At 37.6% G+C, this 20929-nt stretch overlaps 1 protein-coding gene across 19 annotated transcripts in view; it reads left to right on the forward strand.

Annotated features, from left to right (window-relative positions):
* The window catches only part of TJP1 (tight junction protein 1), a 186714-nt gene extending 174342 nt beyond the window's left edge, over positions 1-12372 (forward strand). For 11 of the 19 annotated variants that reach the window (XM_065076022.1, XM_065076025.1, XM_065076031.1 and 8 more), the window contains 5 exons: positions 3121-3296; positions 4015-4456; positions 5952-6169; positions 7402-7545; positions 10784-12372. In XM_065076022.1, the coding sequence (XP_064932094.1) occupies positions 3121-3296; positions 4015-4456; positions 5952-6169; positions 7402-7545; positions 10784-10878 (1075 nt within the window). In that variant the 3' untranslated portion in view covers positions 10879-12372. The remainder of the gene's footprint in view (positions 1-3120; positions 3297-4014; positions 4457-5951; positions 6170-7401; positions 7546-10783) is intronic. The other 8 variants (XM_065076023.1, XM_065076027.1, XM_065076036.1 and 5 more) reach the window with 2 other exon arrangements.
* Positions 12373-20929: the final 8557 nt, after the last annotated feature.

Here is a 20929-nt window from a genome sequence, read left to right on the forward strand (position 1 = left end):
TGCAGTAGTTTTCAGAATTATGATCCAATGTACAAAAAAATACATTACCCGTGGATCATCCATTTTGATCTGTAGGCACAGACTGTGTTGCCATCATTGCCATTGGGAGAAATGTTGTAAGCTCTCATCAGGTCACTCTCAAGATTGTAAAACTCCTCAGATGGGGAGAGAGCATTGTAAGCTTTTGGTGTTCGTTATCCTCTGCAGTGTTGTCACAAATGCTGAAAAACACAAGAAATACAACTATTGAATTTTTGCTGCGGAACTGCTAATAGTTCCATACTTGTGTGTGCCATTTCTGTCTGCCGTGACACCTCCATTCTTTGGCTGCTCACTTCTGGTTTTGTTTTTATTGTGACTTAGAGTATAGCTTCAGGGCTTGTACTTACAGGAAGGTGATGTCTCACTGCCACAGAGGAATAAAATAATGGAGTTTTTAAGGCTGATAGTTTCACGTGTCAGGGGACAAAAATAGGTTGTTTTCTTTTTTTTCTTTATGAAAGAATGTAACCCTTAACAGGAAGGGACAGACATGGGAAAGAAGGTTTAACCAGGGTAGTCCAGTGCAAATAGACAAAGACTAAAATATTTATGGAAGTGAAAAGAGATAAACAAGAACGCTACTCAGTTGGACAGTACTGCCTCTAGAAGCATCCTGCAATGTCCTTGCCTGAAAACACAAACCAGTTGCCATTACTAAAGCTGCTTTGTACGGGTATTGCTATATCTGCATGTTACAGCTGGCAGTAACTAGAATAAAGGTTAGTTTCTTTTGATGGGCGAAAATAGTAGAACTTGTATTTGGACGTGTTTCAGTACATCTAGTTGGAGCAATTTATGAAGCTAAGTACTGGTTTCGTAACAAAAATGTAGTGGGAAACAGCTTATAAGACAGCACATCAATAATTAGAGGAACTCGATTTGTACATTCACAACTTTGAAGCAAGCATTTTGTTGTTGACTAGTTTCGTTGTGCACAGGCTCTGATGGATGCAGTTGAGATTACGGCTGGTCCCCTGGTCAGGAGCTTGTGACAGAAGAATGTGCTTCATATGAAGTGCAGCTTTGCTGGTTGTGTTGGTTTTGTCACAGCTTTTCTGCTTCCTCCATCAAAATGTACTATCTTTCACCAATTTTTTAGTTCCTCAAAAAGGTGTCAAGCAGAGTGTGGTGGGCTTGGGGTGTTTTTTCGTTGGGCTTTTGCAGTGCTGCCCTCCCCTGGTTAATGTTCCCCTCTGGGAAGCAGCGATTTCAGGTGGGTGGTTTTCTGAGAAAGCAGCTACTAAATACCTGGAGCAAAGACAGTGAGTGAGTGTGTAGTAATAACATCTGTTGTTGCATGAAAGGCTTAATATAAAATCAGTGGGAACAGAAGCTTATACAGCAGATGAAAAATGATCTCTCTTTTTGCAATGTTGGTTTTAGAGTTATATTCATGAAGAGATCCTGGTTAGCTCACTGAGTATCACATTCATGTGGTCATCAAGTAGACTTTAGAAAGTCTTTTCTTAGTTTCCTAACATGCTCCTCTGAAGCAGTAAGACTTTTTGTCTGGAATTGTTGCCTGTTATTTTTTCATGAGCATACAGAAAGTGAAGGGGATGAGGGAAAGCTGTCCTAATGTAAAATATATTTTCTTACAACATACAACCAAGATAAGTGTTAAAAATCAAGGGGAACTCATTGGTATGCTTATGGTTTTCTGCCAGTCCTAGGATTCATAATCGATTGTTCTAAGACATCCTTTTAGGAATTCTTGAACACAATCAGAAGCATTTTGTGGTGTGGGCTCTGCAACTGTATGAGCTGATAGTGCTGTAGAAACCTTAGCTATAATGTACCCTCAGTACATGATCTGCAATACTAAACCATTGTCCTTCTATTATGTTAAGACTGAAGAAATGAATGTAAATTGGGCCGTAAATGAGACTGTTAGAATATGGGATTTGTACGTTCTTCACTTTTTCCACATATTGAACAATTTTGTTTATACAGATTGTAACAAATGGCTTAGTTTAATCTTATTCTTTCTTTCAATATCTGTCAATTTGAGATCTTGACCACGTCCTAATTCACTGAAAAAATCTTATATGTAGTAGGTCATTGTTGTACCTGTGTGTATGGTAAAGGTTTTATCAGAAACACCACCGTTAAAAGTAGCGCATCTTTGTTTCAACAACCTTGTCATGTGAGAACTGCTAGGACTAACATTAAAAGTGTGAAGAAATAATATGCTCGAGATAGAATGACTGTTTTCTTTCATTCTTCTATTGCTGTTTGCTTTGCCATCACCTAGATTTCTTGGCTCTTACACTAGCTATGACTACTTGAAAAGGAACATCAAGTGGTAAGACTGTTGTTGATGTGAGGATGTTTTCAGGTGTCCTCTCGCTGTTACATTTCGTCACAGGCATTATGTGCACTTAAAATTTTAAACACGAATTCTGCACGTAAGTGCAATAATATATTGCAGTCCAAAATTACAGGTATTTGTGAAATCAATCACTTCCTGAATTAAACTTATGGAGAAATATTTCTAATTTTAAGAAAAGTGTTTTAAAAATTAGATTTTAAAACTCCTTATACTATGCACATAAAGCTAGTGAAGCTTAAGCTGATTACATTTCTTTCTAATGAAGATGGCATTGTTCAAATACTAGGTGTATTAAGAAGAGTTGTACTAGAATCCATTGTCCTATTGGCTAATTATGCTTTTTGAAAACAACCCACTCAACCACCCAAAAAAGTGAATTCATATTCTTATTTTGATGACTGCTAAGTAGAGAACAAATTCTCGTTGAAATTAACCCCAGGGAAATTGAAAACCAAAGATCTCATAGGCAATTATGCAAATACACCTGAAATGTCATCTGCCTTTTGTTTGCCATGGTTTGTGTTACTAATCTTCTAAAGAGTCAGTGTTGTCTTAATCTCTTGTGCTTATCAATAAATGTTTTTATACTTAAGACAGGATATTAAAGAAGATCATGTTTTAATGTTTATAGGAAGAGGTGGAAATCAGGTGTTCATAGAAGAAAAAAATAGCAGTGAATACAGGAGCTTTGAGCCCCGAGGAAGCAGAACAGTCAAGTGTTTGGGTTTTTTCTTTTATTTTAACAGGGGGAAAACAACCAATACTGAATCAATGGATAGGCCTGTGGGTGAGAAACGCTATGAGCCAATCTCTCAAGTGACGACTCCTCCTCCTGCTCCCTCGGTCCAGTACACACAACCTCAGTCCATTAATAGTCCTGTCCTGTCTCTCCCAGCACATCACAAGCCTGCACTTTCTGAAGGTGAGCAGCTGGAAAGCCACCCTGTGTTTATCACTGTCACTTGTCAGGTGCTCATGTGGTTGCTTCAGCAAGTCTGTGCTGGGAACTGTGTTGTTCTCAACTGAAACTGGAATAATTATTAGTGAAAATAGCTTTTTACTATAGTGAGATTGAGTTTCAGTAAGAGATTTGGTGATCCTCTCTGAAACTGTAGCACCCAGGTGTTAATAGTCTCATTGATATGTAGTGGTCTCAGCAAAGATGACGTAGAACTTCCAGTACTTAAAAATGTACCTCTCTGTTTTTTGGACCAGAATTCTTTAGGCATGAGTGTTACAGTTATAGGCTTCTTAAACCAGAATAAAAAGTTGGTTTTACTTTTGCATGGAGAGAATTTCCCAGTCCAACTGAATTTTCCAGTTTGTGCAAGTGCATGATAGTATTTCAATACTGGTTTTCTTCTTTTTTTCAATTGGTCATGGTATAAATCAGTCTAACCTTTTTGTTGAAAGGTCATACCATTGTATCTTATGTATCTGTTTAATGAAACATCAGATAACCGGTCTGAACATACAAAATATAATAGCACTGATGATCTGAGAGAGCTAAGCTTGGACCTATATATATATTTTATACAGCAGATTAAGAGTTGACGAAGATGTATCTTATGTCATAGTGTGTGTGACTAGAAATTTCTGATAATTACTGACGAGTTCTGGTATTCTTATCTGTGTTGCAGTTAACTCTGCGTCTGACCCTCCTCCACCTCAGAATAAGCCAGCACTTTTCAGATCCTCTAGAGAGGACACTGTGCAGTCTACTTTTTATCCTCAGAAGAGCTTCCCTGACAAAGGCCCCGTTAATGGAACTGAACAGATTCAGAAAACAGTCACTCCTTCTTACAACCGCTTTACAACAAAACCTTACACTAGTGCTGCGAGGCCCTTTGAACGCAAGTTTGAAAGTCCTAAATTCAACCATAATCTCTTGCCAAATGAAACTCAACATAAACCAGAGTTGCCATCAAAATCTCCAAATTCTCCTCAACCGATTTTGAAATCCCACAGCTCATCGCAGCCTCCTGAGTTTGACAGTGGGATGGAGACCTTTGCTGTACAGGTTGACAAGCCTAAATATCAACCAAATAATGTTAATGCTGTGCCTAAAGCCATTCCTGTAAGGTAAGCTACTGCTTTCTTCTTTCAGTTAGTACATCTGTGAGTTCAGCTGTGAAACCTGTGGAAAAAAGTGCAGTGTTTTGGTTTGGGTTTTTTTTTTTTTTTGTTGGTTGGTTTGTGTTTTGTGTGTGTGGCTTTTTGTTTAGTTGTGGGGTTTTTCTGTGCTTCCAGTTTCTGTTGACGTTATAGTTGAAAGATTGATACTATGACTCCAAAATTCTGCCAAAGGGTACTGAAGAGCATTTGGATAGACACTTACTGTCTGGCCTGTGTTCCTGTATCATCCTGCATCCTGTTATTAGAAAGTGGCATGGCTTTTATTTCCTGTTCCTCGTAATTATAAATCTTGTGGTAGGTAGTAGTAATTTGTCCTCAATTTGTTTCTAGAAGATGGAATTAATTACTAACGATATCTTTTACACCAAACTGTATTCATTCTGTATCCTTAGGGAGACACCTCATGGTACATGTGCGTAAGGGAAATTTTAAAAATACTTGTAAAAAGAGAAAATCATTTTAGGGCTTCCGTATGGGTTCTCTTTACTATGAGGCAAAACAACTGCTTAAAAGCAGCTTGTGCTTGCCTAATATGCTTTAAGGACTATGTCAAGAGCAACAGGTAGTATAACAATACTAAGTTATTTGCTGACTGAAGTTTTTTCAATAATATTTGCAGAACACTGTTTTTATTACTGCTTGGTTTAAAAATAGTAATGCATGAACCAGATTTGAAATCTTGCTTGAAATTTCAGTAACTCAGAAATGTTATTGAAGGATTAATCCTGTTTGTTCTTAAGCAACTGAGAAATGTTTTGATGCTGTATAGTTCTGTAGACTACTAGAAATTTTGAAGTTATTGGCTCTTTGAGCGAAAATCTTCAGAAATTATCTCAAATCAGTCATTTGACAACCTGTGTTTCTCTTTAGTTATACCCTTGCAAACTGGAAAAAAAAAGTGTTCTGTTTTGTGTGTGATTTTGTTGTGTTGGGTTTTTTCTTTTTTACAGGCTTTGTTTTCAATGTATATCTGAATACAAGGGTTCAGTGTGGCTTGAATAAGAAATATTGCTCGTTATGGTATTAAAGTCATAATAGAGTTTTGGAAGGAAAAACAAACTTTCAGATGCTAACTACATTTAGTTTAGCTAAGCTGAAGTGTGTGGCTGGGGCAAGTTCTCTCTGTATAATGCCAGAAGCAGGCATTTGAAAACACAAGATTCAAGCTGTCTGAATGCTTGCTTTAACTATTTTCTGAACACTTTCAGAGTTTGTGGGCTTTGAGGATTTTTTTTGTGTGAAAATGTTCTCTGTCATGGTGGAACTAGAACTTTCTTCTTAGTTGTCCTGCACAATCAAGTGTGGGACACATTCCATGTTTTTCTAAAATCAGTGCTAGCCTACTCTAGGCTGTGTCCTGCTGAAGTGGTAGTGGAAGGTGTCCCCCTGGCTTTCAGGAAGAAAACATTGATAAAACTGCCGGGCTTGGTCTGTCTTTCAGCCCTTCAGCGCTCGAGGATGAGGAGGAAGAAGACGGACACACTGTTGTAGCTACAGCAAGAGGTGTCTTTAACAGCAATGGTGGTGTATTGAGCTCCATAGAGACTGGAGTCAGTATTATTATACCACAAGGAGCCATTCCCGAGGGAATAGAGCAAGAAATATATTTCAAAGTCTGCAGAGACAACAGTATACTTCCACCTTTGGACAAAGAGAAAGGTAAGAGCTGGCACTGTACCCTGTTCTGTTACTTAATACAATTATTTTCTAACAGCAGCAAAACAGAATATGAAATTACCTTAATATGCTTCAATACATAAAATATGTCTCTATGGAAATACAGGGTATACATCTCGCAAGTAGTACAAGTAGAGCAATATTCTACTTAATATTGAAAGTTGTGAGCAAGCTGGAAGCCTTGAATTATATCTTGAGAATATTTAGTTTGTAGACCTAAGTACTCATTTAAAACTTACCTAGTACGCCAGAGGAGGATTCTAAATTATTCTTGTTAAGAATTTTTGGTATTGTAGATTCCTTAAAAATTGCAGAGATTTATTCTAGGTGTTCTTATTAAAAATATTTCTTAATCTCACAGGTAGGACCAAAAGAATTATAAAGCATGTGATCTAAACTAATTTAGCTTGACTTAAAGATTTGAAATGTACTTTAAAACACTTTAACATTTTAAAATACTCAGCGTTTTAACTTTTTTCAATTTCTCTACAGAAAACAGCTTTGTGGTTTAAAAAAATAAAAAAAAACTTTTACATAAATAAATGTTTACTCTTGATTTGTAAGGGTTGAGTAGTGTTAGTTAAACAATTTTTTCATAGTAAGTCTGTCTTTCATACCACTAGTCCAGTGTACATGCATTTTCTGACCTGTCAGGTTCTTGATTTCCTCAAGTCAAAAAACTAAAGGGGTTAATTTCATAAATTTGCAGGTAAAGCCTTACCTGTAATCTGCAGTTTCTTTGAATCTTCATAAACCAAACATAGCGTGTTCCTCAACATTTGGAGGTGTAAGGTAAAAATTGACCTATATGTTTGTGCACTTGATCTTTCTGACTGTTAGGATGAGGGTCATGGGCAGAATAAATCCTTCAGCGGCTCAGGAGCCCAGTGTGCCACAAATCCATACAAGCAGAACGTTGCAGGTGTAGCGCAAAGAGAAGCGTGAGGAAAGCTGCTTACAGATTTGGGGATTTGTTTCTTTTTTGTTTATCCTTTTTCATCTTGAGATTGCAGTATGTTCTATTGAGAAGTTACTTGAGTGCTTTGAGACTATGAGAAACAATCTTGCTAAGTTCTATTCTTTACTGACAGGTCGAAATATTTGTATTTTTCTCCAAAACTAAGTTGCTGGTTAGCTCTGCAATGTAATTATGTGATACTTTGAACCTATTTCAAGAAAACTCATTAGCAGGTTTTTCTTTGTCTCAACTATAGGTGAAACACTTCTTAGCCCCTTGGTAATGTGTGGGCCTCATGGACTAAAATTCCTGAAGCCAGTGGAGCTGCGCCTGCCACACTGTGCGTCTATGACCCCTGATGGTTGGTCTTTTGCTCTAAAATCCTCCGACTCCTCGTCGGGTATGCTGTCCTCCCTCTGTCCTTTTGGGGCTTTTGGGTGCTATCGTATAATTTAAGTTAATTTGGCTAAAGGTGATGCTGTGTAATATAAAGAACTCAATCATTGTATTTGTGTCAAACTCTCCCATTTCACTTTCATTACAAATGTCTTTCTTACATTTACTCATGGTGCAAATTCATAGCTAAAACCATGATAGCAGAAAAAGAGTAATATCTCCAGTCTATTAAATATTATCGTATTTTTCTATTCTGTCTTCTTTCTTGAGGACTGCTACAGCTGAATACACTTGAAATGATAGTCGCACTAAAATGGAGAGGAAATGATTATGTACCTCTGATTGGCCTTTGTAACATAACTGGTGTTTGTCTGTTGCTTAATTAACCATATAGGACTCTGGCAAATCTTAACAATCTGCATGCTCATAACTCATGATTTAACGCTTGTTAACTGTTTCCATGTGTGCAAGTTGATGCTAACAATTGGGTCATTTAAGAAAACTATAGTGTTCAGTAAAAGCATTTACGATTCATTCTAATGTAGCTGGATTTTTCACAAGACTTTTCTTGCTTGCTTCTGCCTATTTCTCCTCTACCGCCTTTTACCCAGAAGTTTATGGTCGATAGTAAAGGTTGCAACTAGGTTGCAATTTTATTTACCTGTTTATTTTTACCTCACTGTGGCTTTCTGGGATGAGGGGGAGAATGTATTGGCTGGAATTGTCAGTGAGGAGACTAATTGAGAATTCTGGGCAAGTTTCAAGCAATTTCATGAAATGGCTGTGAGGTTACAGAGCTTTAAAAAGGAATGTTTGCACATCTGGGGAAAAAGTCTTAAGGTTTTATTCAGCTACCTTCAAAACTTATTGGTGGAAGGTTCAAACCATTAATGTGTATGTACGCTCTAAGTAATGACTGAACGATGTTCTTCTGTATACAGCATTTAAGCCACCATGTATGCATATCTTCTGGCACTAATGTATCTGTCACCATCAACACCAAAGTACTGATGCTTTGAAAGATGAAAGCATCAATCCCCTTGATGGGAATTCAATAACCTAGAGGTATTAATGGCAATAATTTTTAGTTTTTTATAAGCTATTATATGCATGTGTTGCATGCATTTATTTAACAATGTGTGTATACATGGCAGTGTTAAAAAATGGACTCGTAAGTTATAGGGTCCCAAAAGATATGACAACTATGTACAAAAATGACACAACACATCCTTTGTAACTAATAGCACCTGTTCATGAACTTACTTGAAGTCAAGGGAGAGGACTCAAATGATCTAAATAATAACTGAAGTTACTGAGACATTTCTCTCCCTTTCTGAAGTGGGATATGTGAGTGTGTGCATGTGTGGGTGAGAGCAAGAGCGTGTGTGTATTTAAACCCTGACACTTTCTGTACTGTAAATAACACCACATTCTGTTAATCTGAAATGGGATGTATATCATAACATTGCTCTTTTGAGACAAACCTTAAAATTAGGCAATTCTGTCTTATGATATGTAAGTAGACCATACTGTGTCTTAAATAAATAATTGTTTTCTCTCTTTCTAAATTAGTTGGTTATGGGACTCTGATTTTTGAGGTGGCTTTACAATGACAGTTTATACAATTCTGGGTTTCTTCTCTCTTCAGTCGTCTGCTCTACCTCATCTTTTCTTAATGTCTCCATGTTCTGTCCTGCAAGTGACATTCATTTGCACTTACTAACATCCTTTCTGCCACATTTAAGCCTTCATATATGGTATTTTACTATTAAATCCCTTCAAAAACTTGAACGATTTTGGTATTAAAACTGACCGGGGAGAAAAGTTGCCTTTTATGGCCACAACTGTTAGAAAGTATTAGTAAAAAATACTGAAGGATTTTTTTTTTTCAAAGCAGTTTTCTGTAAGTATGAGAAACATCTTCAACAGCCAGAGGTTGCACTGGCCACAGTCTAATCATCCTATTTAGCTGGAAAGGTTGGGGAAAGTCTGCCATTATCTCATGTGCAACAAGGGCCCTGTCTTGCCCTTCTCCTAACATATTTGATCTTGTGAGTTTTGAATGAAATCCTTGCATCTATAAAATGCAAAATCCTCCAGCGTTATTTGGCTTCTTAACCAAAATAAGTAGTCCTGGTTGGTTGCAGTAAACTTGTTTGCATTCGCTAACTATACACAGGCCACTTCTATTTGTCCTTACATCAGATGTTGCCATCACTCAGTGCATTGTGTACTTCATTTTGTTTTCATGAGTTCTTCGAGAAAATTATGTGGAATTTACATCAGTGTCATTTAGTAGAGAGGTCTCAGGTGTTTGCAGCCTGACTGGGTTCTCTGACTTGTCGCACGTCTCTCTAGGCAGATCTGCTGTGGCCAAGTTGTTTAATGTCATTTACCTGAAAGCTTAAGAGAACTTCAGGGCATTATTCACTGTTCTGCCAGAGTGGGGTGACACTTTGTGTATAGTGGCAGCATTTAGTGGTGGTTTTAGGTGGGTAAATGAAGAATACTTTCTCCATTTGAAAAAGATGATTGACTGTGCAGATGGAATGTAACCTTTGTCTGACTTACACTCCTAACAGAATGTTATGTAGAACCTTTGACCATAAGCAGATAAGTCTTTTGTAAAGATTTTTAAGTACATACCAGTTAACTAGAATCCCTTTTAGATTGTCTGTATTTCAGGCTTTTAAACGAGTATACTGGTTGTGGCTGCTAAATGACTACAATCCTGTTAACAGTAGTTTTCGTAACAGAAAATAAAACCACTAGTGCGTCATAGTGTTTAGTTATAACTTCTGATGTGACTCATCTGTGTTGAGAACTATTCCAAGAAACTTCAAATGCATCCTACCTAGATTTGCTTTTAAAATATCTTATTTCTTTCTGGCAGTTTTGGAAAGACTCAGTAAATACCTGCTTCACTGTTAACACTTCTGAAGTGGAAAGCACTATGTTGGTGCTGTAGAGTAGAATGACTTACGTTTAACAGTTCTTGAGTGCCACAGCATATGTTTCGAATAACGGATCTATCCTACATTATATGAAAATAAAGGGTTAATATTTTCTTGATAACATATAAACTACAGGGATAAAGAGGAGGAATAAAAACCCAAAGCACCAATGAACAAACAGATGTTGATGCAGAACTTAAAACCTCCTGTCCAAAAGCTTGGTTGTTTCAAGATGTGCACTGTTTGACAGCGGATACTAAACACCAGCATTGTGTTTTCCTCCCACAGGTGACCCCAAAACCTGGCAGAACAAGTCTCTTCCTGGGGATCCAAACTATCTTGTTGGAGCAAACTGTGTCTCAGTCCTAATTGACCACTTCTAAATATTAAGTTAGCCGAGTAAATAATGTGAAACTGAGATGGACCTTACATATAAACTGAACCACTCTATCAAGTATTAACTGTTCTATAAGTGATAATGGATCTTAGTGTTTAAGCATCTTGCTTTAACTAACAAAGGTTTAGCAAGTACACTCTTTGAACCATGGTCACAATACATGCCACGAGCAGGGAGTGTACAGTGGGAACAAGGTAGGGGTTTTGCAGGTTCTGTATGCTTTGGTTTGTTGGTTGTTCTTTTGTGGGGGTTTGGTTTGGTTTATTGTTTTGTTTTGTTTTGTTTTTTTTAAGGACACTACTACTATTTCGTTAATTAAAATATGAAAGTACCAATGGAATTATATTCAGAGGAACTGAATTTGATTCATAGTCCACTGACGAAAACACAGAATTTAACCTGCATTTTTACTATTGTGTGTTTGTAATTCACAAGACTACGTTTTGGTCTCTAGTTTTTAAATGACTTTTGGTGTACATGTCCAGTAACATGACAATCAACTCGGGGTAGCACAGTTTAGATGTTTTCCTCTGTGGAGAGGCTAATGCAAACACATCTACTTACTGTATATGGAAACATTGTCATGAGAACGGGGGGTGGGGGAGAAGCATGTGGGATGACTATGGTTCAGTTGCCTCTGTGGATTTGTAAATTAACCACATTATTACAGACCTATTAACCAGCAGGGATGCCTTACCCTCATGTTTTTAATAGTCTTAGCTCTCATAGTTCTCTGTATTAAGTTTGTATGGCTTTTGTGCTTACCTAGATAATATATCATGGGAGACTGGGGAAAGAGGGGGGGGGGGAATCCCACACACACAAAAAAAAACTTGTGAGCTTGGTTTAGAGAATGAGTATTGTTTGTGTTCATCAGCCAGAAGAGAACCAGAAGAAAATGATGGTATGTTTTCTGCTATGCATTTGAAAATTTATAGATGTTATAGACTGCTTGTATATAATGCGTGCATACCACTTTTGTTCTTGGTTTGTAAATTAACTTTTATAAGCTTTACCTTTTTATATATATAAATATATATAATAACAAACGAAGTTTCTTAAGGATATCTTTGTATTCTCATACCTTTTGAGCCTTGAACTTTGACATCTGCAGCAATAAAGCAGCATTTCTACAATATACGAACAAGGACATTTTTTAAAAATGCACAAAGTTGTTACCTTTTTAAGTGCTGCATTTAAAGAATATAACTCCGAATTCTCTACTTTGATTAAATTCTTGAAAAGTATCCCTACTGTAATTTGTCATAAGGATGCTGTACTATGTGCCCTGAAATGTATTTTTTTACTAATAGACAATTTATTACGGCACAATGGCACTACTACTGTTTAGATAATATACCACTGCATTCTGTTAATGAGTTATTAGCTATTCAGGTGTGGCTGATTTTTTTTTTCTCTGCAGTTATTAAAATTACACGTTTCTAAATATACAGAATAAAACTGTTTTTAAAATAATAAAGGAGATTGTAGTACCTTATTGTTTCTGAAATACATTTATATGAATGTGAGAAAATCAATTTTAATCTTTTTCCTGTGTAAGTAGACAGCTGGATTCTGCCATGTGTTCATATTTGAAGCAGATCTCTTCTCTGGAGTCAGTGGAATGGTCTGCAGCAGGGCTTCTGAAATGAACTCCAGCATGGATCCATTGGAAATACTGGGGACAAGTTGGAATGGTAGATTTGTCCCCTGGACCACTGTGCTGGTGCTAGTTTTCTTATTGTATGTACTCTTCCAGATGCTTTGGTAGCGTTCTATGATGCAGATTTACACATAGTCTAGTTAAACACTTTTGAAGAGGTTCCTGCTGAATCCCATGATCAAGCCTGTTTGGAGTACTTGGTGGCTAATTAGTATGCTAATACTATTCTGGAAGAGAAAATAAATTCTAGAAGTTATTTTTAAATGATGCTGGGAAACATTGCATAACATTGCACTTTGTTTCTCAGGCATGACTTGTCCTAGAAGACACATTCTGTACTGTTACTGCTATTCCTTATGGCTTAACTCTAAGAGCAGACAGAAAATTTGACTGACAAGGAACCTGTTCATGCTGTGATGGCATTTTTCATTTGTCTTAGTCATAATATACTGGTGGTATTTTTTTGAATCAGCAGAAAGGAAGGTTTCAAAATGGCATGCAGAGCATCTTGGATGAAAATTCTAATACTAAAATTTGCTAAGTGTTCTTTTCTACTTCAGATCTTAGAAGTATGTGAAACACTACAAAAGGAGTCAGTCAGTTGAACTTGAGGAACCCTGGAGTTACACTGCATGGACTTTTTGCAGTGGTCTTATTTGTGCCTTGGACATCCTGAGTCCAGCGTGCTGGAAGGCGTAACTGTCCTCAGGTGCTTTTCCTGTAGTGACCACACAAAATATTTCTGCACCTCCTTTAAAGAAAGTCGGGCCATGTCTTTCTATCAACATGAAAAAAAAAAAAAGTGACAGCTTTTGCTCTGCTGTCACTTGAAAAATGACATGGGAAAGTTGATGCTGTTCGAAAATGTGGCAATTCTCTACTGCTACTGGAATTGTCTTTTGCTGTCTACTTGTAGGAATGTTTATCAAAGTGGCTAATTTAAACCATATGCATGTGTTTTCTCATTAAATCCCAATGCTTTGGGGTTAAAACACGGACATTGAGAATAACTGTGCTGAAATAACACATTTTTGTATTTTAAAATACCATTGTTTTTGAAATCTTTATCCTTGCAAGAGATCGTGTTCCTTACATATTTTATACAGACAAGGCTCACAAAGAGGTAAGTTCACATGTAAGACTTTAATTTATTATAGTTCTCTATTATTTAATGTAAACTTCAAAAACTGCATCTCCCAGTTCTTCCTGTGTATTTCAGCAATATACTGGCCATCTTCAGCCCTACAAATTGTATGGAAGTTTTAATAACATAAATATCAAGTCTTGTTTTTAAACTGGCTTCAAGGGTGGAAGCAGATTCTCAATAGATACGGAATTACTGTTCTCTCAGACTTAGGTTCTTAGTAATTTCTTTTTTTTACTATTTTTTTCAATAAAAGCAGTAATGAGTGTTCAGCTACGCATTCACAAACAAGTTATGGTTGTAAAAGTACTTTTGTGTTCCTGCCAGCCTGGGTTAAGTGAAGCAAATCAGCAGTGTTTAAGGTCTGATTGAAGATTCTCTGCTGTAATGTAACCTGGACCAGACGATGGAAATCAAAGCCATGCAGGTTTAGAGAATAAAAGATGTTAAGCTCTTCTGAAAAATATTTTCTTCATATCTAAGACACTTGTGAGGAAAGTACTTGTAGAAGCCTTGCTGAGTGCCAGTGGTTCTCTGGAAACTGGCTCCATCCATCAGCAAGATCAAATGAATGGGTGAAATAATTTTTCATTATATCCAAATGAACTGTGTTATGACCCTGTGAGCAAGCATCTGAGAATAAATAGCACTTGATATTAGTGAAAGTATATGGAGCTGGCTGTGCATGCATGCACAAGTAGGTGTTTGTGCTACCTGCTAGTTTTTTCCATTGGATTGAATACTGCAGACCACTTGTCTTTGTGCCAAACAGTTGTCATTCTGGTGACACTGAAGGAATTATGCTATCACTGAATTTGGCTTGAAACCCAGTTTTGCTGAAGATTAAAGGATGTTTTTGTGGGAAGCAAGGGTGCTATCCTGCTTACCGTAATTAAACTTTGAAACACTTACATCATTTCAAATTGCTGTTAAACAGTTTTAGCGCATTCAGCTGCCTGTCAGTGACTTTAAGTAGTAACAGTTCTTACTGTGTAAGGTGCAGAGAAGAGGTGCAAACCAGAACCTCTGTACCTACAAGTGCAATTGTTCTGTTTTGTTACTGTAGGAGTAATAGAGGAGATTAAAAGTGAAGACAGGGAAGCACTTGGTTTCACATGCTGGTGAGCCAACTAGAATTGCCATTGTGTGAACTTGGGGAAGAGAGCAGAAAGCACAATTTATGCTTAGAATGACAAGAACAAATTTTAGGCTAACTTGGTCAGCTATTAATTCACTAATGCTGATTCTGAAATTGCTCTAATCTGTCCTGTGACAATGTATATGAAGCTTCCCATTGAAGTTTGTTACACATCACTAACTGCTTTTTGCTCCTTATCTCTGGCACTGCCAAAGTGACAGCGGAAGAGTGGAGACCCATGGAAAACATCTGGCCCGGAGAGGCTGCCAGTGAGACGGGGTTGGTGTCTCTCACTGTTGCTGACAAGGGAGGAACTATGGTTTGTGTTATGTAATGGGACCTCACCAGCTCATATGTTGTGTTTCTCAGGAAAGTGGTAAAAGGCTGTGGAGTCTCCTGTGGGGCCATTCAAATCTGCCTGGACACATTCCTGTGCGAGCTACTCTAGCTGTACCTGCTTTAGCAGCTGGGTTGGACTAGATGATCTCCAGATGCCACTTCCAACCCCAACCATTCTGTGATTTTGTGATGACGTTAACACTTTGATATGAGAAAATTAGATGCTCTGCTTGTGGTTAAGGGTCTATACTGGGGTTTGTATGTACATCTTGGGGTTTGGGTTTTGTTTTTTACTTTGTGGCTTGCTCTCTCTGAAGAGCTTTAAGTCAGGAGTACTGCAGAACCTCCAGTAGCTACATTGGTTTGGGATTATAAATGCCAGTGGTTGGTACCACTACAGACCATTATCAAACTAGGAGTGTCATGCGTTTTCATTATCTGCAACAGCTTGCTCTATTTTGTGGTGTTCCCCTGCATTTCTGACCTGATGTCCTGTGTGGGGGAGGAAGGGCAGACACAAGCGATGGGACTTCTGCTTACCTGGGGACAACAAAAATAAAAGAACTGCGTGTAGCAGGGAGAGTCTCAGAGGTTTAACAGTTTCTGTAAAACATTAATGCTGATGCAATTCTCTGTGTTCAGGAGTCTGTTACATTTCTCAGTATGATGAAATTGGCTGAGCATTGTTGCATCGTAGCATGAGGATATGATGGCATGCATGAGATCTTACGATCAGTGAAGGCTGGGGAGAGGGGGGTTGAGCAGATACACCAAACTGCTGGCATTGCTCTATCTTTACTCACGTTATTTGAATAGACTTGAAAAACTTGCATAAAACCTGAAAAATAAGTTCTCTTCAATAGAGTTAAATACCATGTACTTCTCTGTGTGCATAATGTGTCTGTTCCAGCAAATCATTCCCACTAGAGAAACCTGCAATTTTCTACTTCTTGCCCTAATGCTAACTGTTGCCATGTTCTAAGGGTCCTTTTTCTTCAATAGCAATTAATTGGACAACTGAAGAAATAGATTGCTAAAGAAATAAAATGTAGTCTATTGGTGACTACTGAGATTATCTTTCTTCTTGGGTGTTGAGTGCATATTACATTTTCCTTAAAAACTGAACAGAATTCCCTATTATTTAAATATTCAGCTAATGTACCTCGTCTTTACAGTATTCTGCAGCACTCGTCCTTTTTATATAAAAGTTGCTGAGTATAGTAGATACGGTAGGCTGTGAACAATGTATATAAATTATGACTTGTTAAGATGAGTGCAGGTTTAAAACTTGTTGGTTAATGTATCAATTTCTAAATTATATTAAAAACAAGCAATGTTTTCCTAGAAAAATTACTACTTCCACCTTTCTTCCTTTTGACTTTAGGGCTTAGAATTTGAGGGAAAAACAGGCTGTAGAATTTAAGAAAACTGAGATGCAGCATTCAGTTTGGTAGGTGCTTTTATATCTTGTCACTGGATTAACAATGGTGGTACTCAATCAAACCTGTAGCATGTACTTTAAGTCTACATACATTTGAAAGCCTTGCCATAAACTTAATGATTTTGAGGTAATCTTGCCAGTGTGGAATCCTGGCATTGAAAATTCTTCTTTGCAGAAAGAAGATGAGAAGAAACTTTTGTACTAGAAGGAGCATTCATACCATGGAGTTTAAAAGTGAACTTCCAGTGTGGATGATGTAGTGGTAAAACTGGCCGTAGTGATTTCCCTCCTAGTTATACTTTTGTTCTTACTCAATTAATGACCAAATATTTCAAGTTCATCATATTGCAGAATAGAAAGGTGAGGTAGAATTCATTACATTGGTGATAAAGGAATTTACATATTGGATTACTGAAGTAGCATGTTGGTCAAGTAGTGCATCAGGGAAGTCAGCTTAGTGACCAGGAGGTAGTTGCCTTAATTTTAAGGGGTTTTTTTATTAACTGTTTTCAGTTCGTCATAGCTAAAAGCTCTGGAAAGGCACAAGTCATATGCAGATGCAAACCTTAGTATATGGTATATAATGCTATGAAATTAGCTACATAAATGATAATCTGCTGCCCGTATAGAAGAGTTGCACCCTTTTCGCTGAACATCACTGGCAGTCCCACTTCTGTTTCTACCAGCAACACACTGAAGTTATTTATAGCACTTCAGATGTCTGCTGAGAATGCAGGAGTGATGAGAGCATGCTTATGTGTCTTTAAGCTATATATTATTTACAGGCTTTCATTTTTTTTAATAATTCATGTCTTCATGGTTCTAGGCGGCCTTGAAAAGGTGATTCAGACGTGAACTTTACACAACTATGTCCGTCTCACTAAAATAAGAAACCTTACTTACCTGACCTGGTCTTCCTAGTCCCACATCTTTATGTGGTACTCTGCTGGTAAAGAACCCTATGGGTTTTGTTTGATTTCAAGAGACTAGAAATGCTTGTTTTGGTTTGGTGATGTATAAATGTGATTCCCATTATTGAATGGGCATGGATGGCATGAAGTTGCAGCCACTGATAACAACAGCTGTCCAGTTTTAAATCATCCCAGTAAGTGGGGAGAGCAGTTTGTGACAAAATAAGCTGAGAATTATCACAAAGCAGAGAAAGAGTTTCCTGAGAGCCCATAAATACAGCTGATTCTGCTGCAGCCTTGTGTTTAACAACTGCCACCCCAAAACCAAAAAATACTGCGCCACCATTATCACAACTCCCTGATATGTGATTTTTGACAAATTTCTGTACAGGATGTAGAAGTTTGTAGTCCCCAGTGAATGTGAGGGAGACTAGCATCGTTGTGTGAGCAAGGAGTTTGGACTTGGCCTCTGCAGCATGAGAATAGGTGATGAGCAAGCACAGAGGTATGGCTTCACACTTCCATATTATGTTTTATTTAATAACAAACACTGCTCTGATCTGCCCATGACTTTTGACATGTTTTCTCTTTCTCCTTTGTTTGTGTTTTTTTGTTTGGATAGTTACAAGTTTGACCTTGCTACTCTGTGGGCTCTTTAGATTTTTAAAGTATAGTGGTGGCAGTTAGTTGTGAGGCCAGCATACTCGATACTGCTTTGTGCGTGGATTTCAAAGTATTTAACAATTTTGAAGGGATTAACTGCCACTCTTACATTCTAGGCATGATCTGGTTTTTAATATGAAAAATACAAAGCAACTAGCTCTGACTTCCTAGTGATGAAGCCACATATAGAGAATGCACCATACTCCCCTGTAAGAATACCTTTGTGGTATTCCGTTTAGGTCAAAATATGACAGAAATTGAACTAGAGAGGTGCAGGTTCTTGCTGTGTGTGTTGGTGCTCCAAACTTCTGCCAACCTGTTGAAGAGGGCAGAACATCCCTGTCAAAGATGGTGGAATGCCTATCTGCAACAGAAGTTAAGTTCTGGTCTTTTACTGCATTTTTGTAGAAATTAGGAATGATTTTATCATATGGTCTTGAGGGTTGTTTATCACATCATCATAATCTGGTGTAATTGGGCTACTCTTGGCGAATAAGAAAAATAAAGATAATTCCATATCTTTGGAGAAAAAAGATATCTTAAAATAAGAGGTTTGCTTGTTCTTGCTGTGAAGGAGAGAACATATAATTTAAAATATTTAAATTAAAAATGAATAATTCAGCAATTTGTGTTAGATTCTCTTTGTCAGGCAAAGACTTCTGTGCAGTGACAGCTCTGCAGCAGAACTCCTATGCAGCGTGTATGTGACGCAGTCAGTGAATACAAAATCATGCTTAACTTCTGACAGCCTCTTATCGATCCTTTTGATTTATCAGATGTGTTAGTGGCAAGTGTTAGCAGTTGATCTGCAGCCTGGGCAGTTGCAGTGGGTGTGTGTGACAGTAAGGCTGGGCCGCTAGAGGGTGAGTCTGCCCTGGAAACCACCAAACTGCTGTGGCATCCTGGACAGCAGCGTGTGCACAGCCGCTTCCAAAGGATGCTCCTTCAGGGTTGTGTTCCTTACTTTTTTTTCGTCTTTTTCCAGACATTTTCATATCAGAGGGTAGCAGTGTTTAATAATTATTCAAACTTGCTGACAGTATGTTGTGTAACTGATCTCTTCGAATTTACGTGGCCATGGTTCGGATGCTGCAGTCCTGGCCAAATGTGCATTGTTCAGATATCTGTTAAAGACCTGGTGTCAAGCACTGAGCAGCCGCGCGTGCGACCTGCCTGCAAGGACAGGTGTTGGTGACGGTGTGCCGGCTGTGCCTGTGCACCACCTGCGCTGCCACACAGCCCAGGGCTGCGCACACCTGGGCCTCTGCGCAGGCGTGGACACAAATTCATGCTTCAGAGCCCTGAGCTCCAGATAAATAAATACAGAACTTCAAATGTCTTAGCTGTGGTTTAAAACTAATGTCATAGTTCCTAAACAAGAAGCATGTTTCAATAGAAGGTAGCTAAGAAGATATTTGTAGTATTAATGTAGTCATCAAAAAGCTTGGCTTGGCCTTCAGTTTTTCGGCAATAGGGAGCCCAGAGCTGCTTGTACAGCTAATGGTTGTTCACATTCAGTTGCAAAGGACAATTGCACTGGCAGAAACAGTCTTTATCGTGTTCCTTCTGCAAATGGGGTTGGCTTAATTTTTTGAGACTCGCTGCCTGTTTCAGAAAACAGTGTTTGCTCAAAGCTGCTTTTGTGGTTACAAAACAGATGTTCTTATTTACTCAGCTATGAAAGCAAAGGAAGAAACAGTGGAATAGGAATCAAAAATTCACTGTGGTGAGTTGCATTTGTGCCATCTCACTCTGCTTCAGCACAGTGTTTTCCGCTTTTGTCATTTAGCCAGGCCTGTGGGTTTTCTTTATAAACTAATAAACTGATGGGGGAAATGCCTGAAGGATGCTCTGGTGTAATTTACCCAGCAGGAGATGATGAACTTTTGTAGACTTTTATAGTCTGCACTTAATTCATTTTTCATGTTGCTTTGTATGAACTGTTATCTCTTCTGAACAAAATTGGAAACAAGCCTTAGAAAATAAATCACTGTAGTACAGAGTAATTTCCTAAAGAACAGCTATGTAAACTGTACTGCAGGATTTTTTTACTATATCAGAATGTTTTTTCATAACGATGTGATGTCTGTATGACAACACAATTTATTTTATAGTCTAAATGGAGTAATCTGGATCAAATCCTAAAATATAAGAATTTTCTGTTTTGCAAAATTGTGGTTTTTTCCTTCGGTAGAAGGCTGATGTTTGTGCCATAGGAATACTTTCTGTGAAATGATTTATTTTGTTCTATAGAAATAAAAGATGTGCTTTGTAAGGTCCCCGCTGTAGAGCTGTACTCATATATAAGCATTTTAAAGGGTTACTTTGAATATAATTTCAGCTACCTGGAACATCAGTTACAAAACTCATGTTTAGACTGTTGGGCAATTGCTTATGAATATCAAGTTAAAAAAATAAAGTTGTTAAAGGCCTTCTCAGCATTTGAGCCTTTAGCATTTTAATGTGTGATTCATTATTAAGCCCTTTTCAACTCCTTATTTTTCTAATTGTCTTAAGAAAATAGTGATTTGAAGTATAGATAACAAGTTTTCTATTAACAAAATAGAAGTTAAATCTTGAATGTTCTGTAAACACCTTCATGTAGCCTCATAGGTGTTGATGAAGTCTACATGTAATTTTTAAAAATATTAATATCATTTTTTCTGAAGAAATGATGTTTTAATCCAAGAAGATCAAAGTTTTACTTGTCTTTAGTAACGAGTTTTCTGTCAAAATGT

The sequence above is a fragment of the Columba livia genome, chromosome 11, assembly GCF_036013475.1.
Source record: "Columba livia isolate bColLiv1 breed racing homer chromosome 11, bColLiv1.pat.W.v2, whole genome shotgun sequence".
NCBI lineage: Eukaryota > Metazoa > Chordata > Aves > Columbiformes > Columbidae > Columba > Columba livia.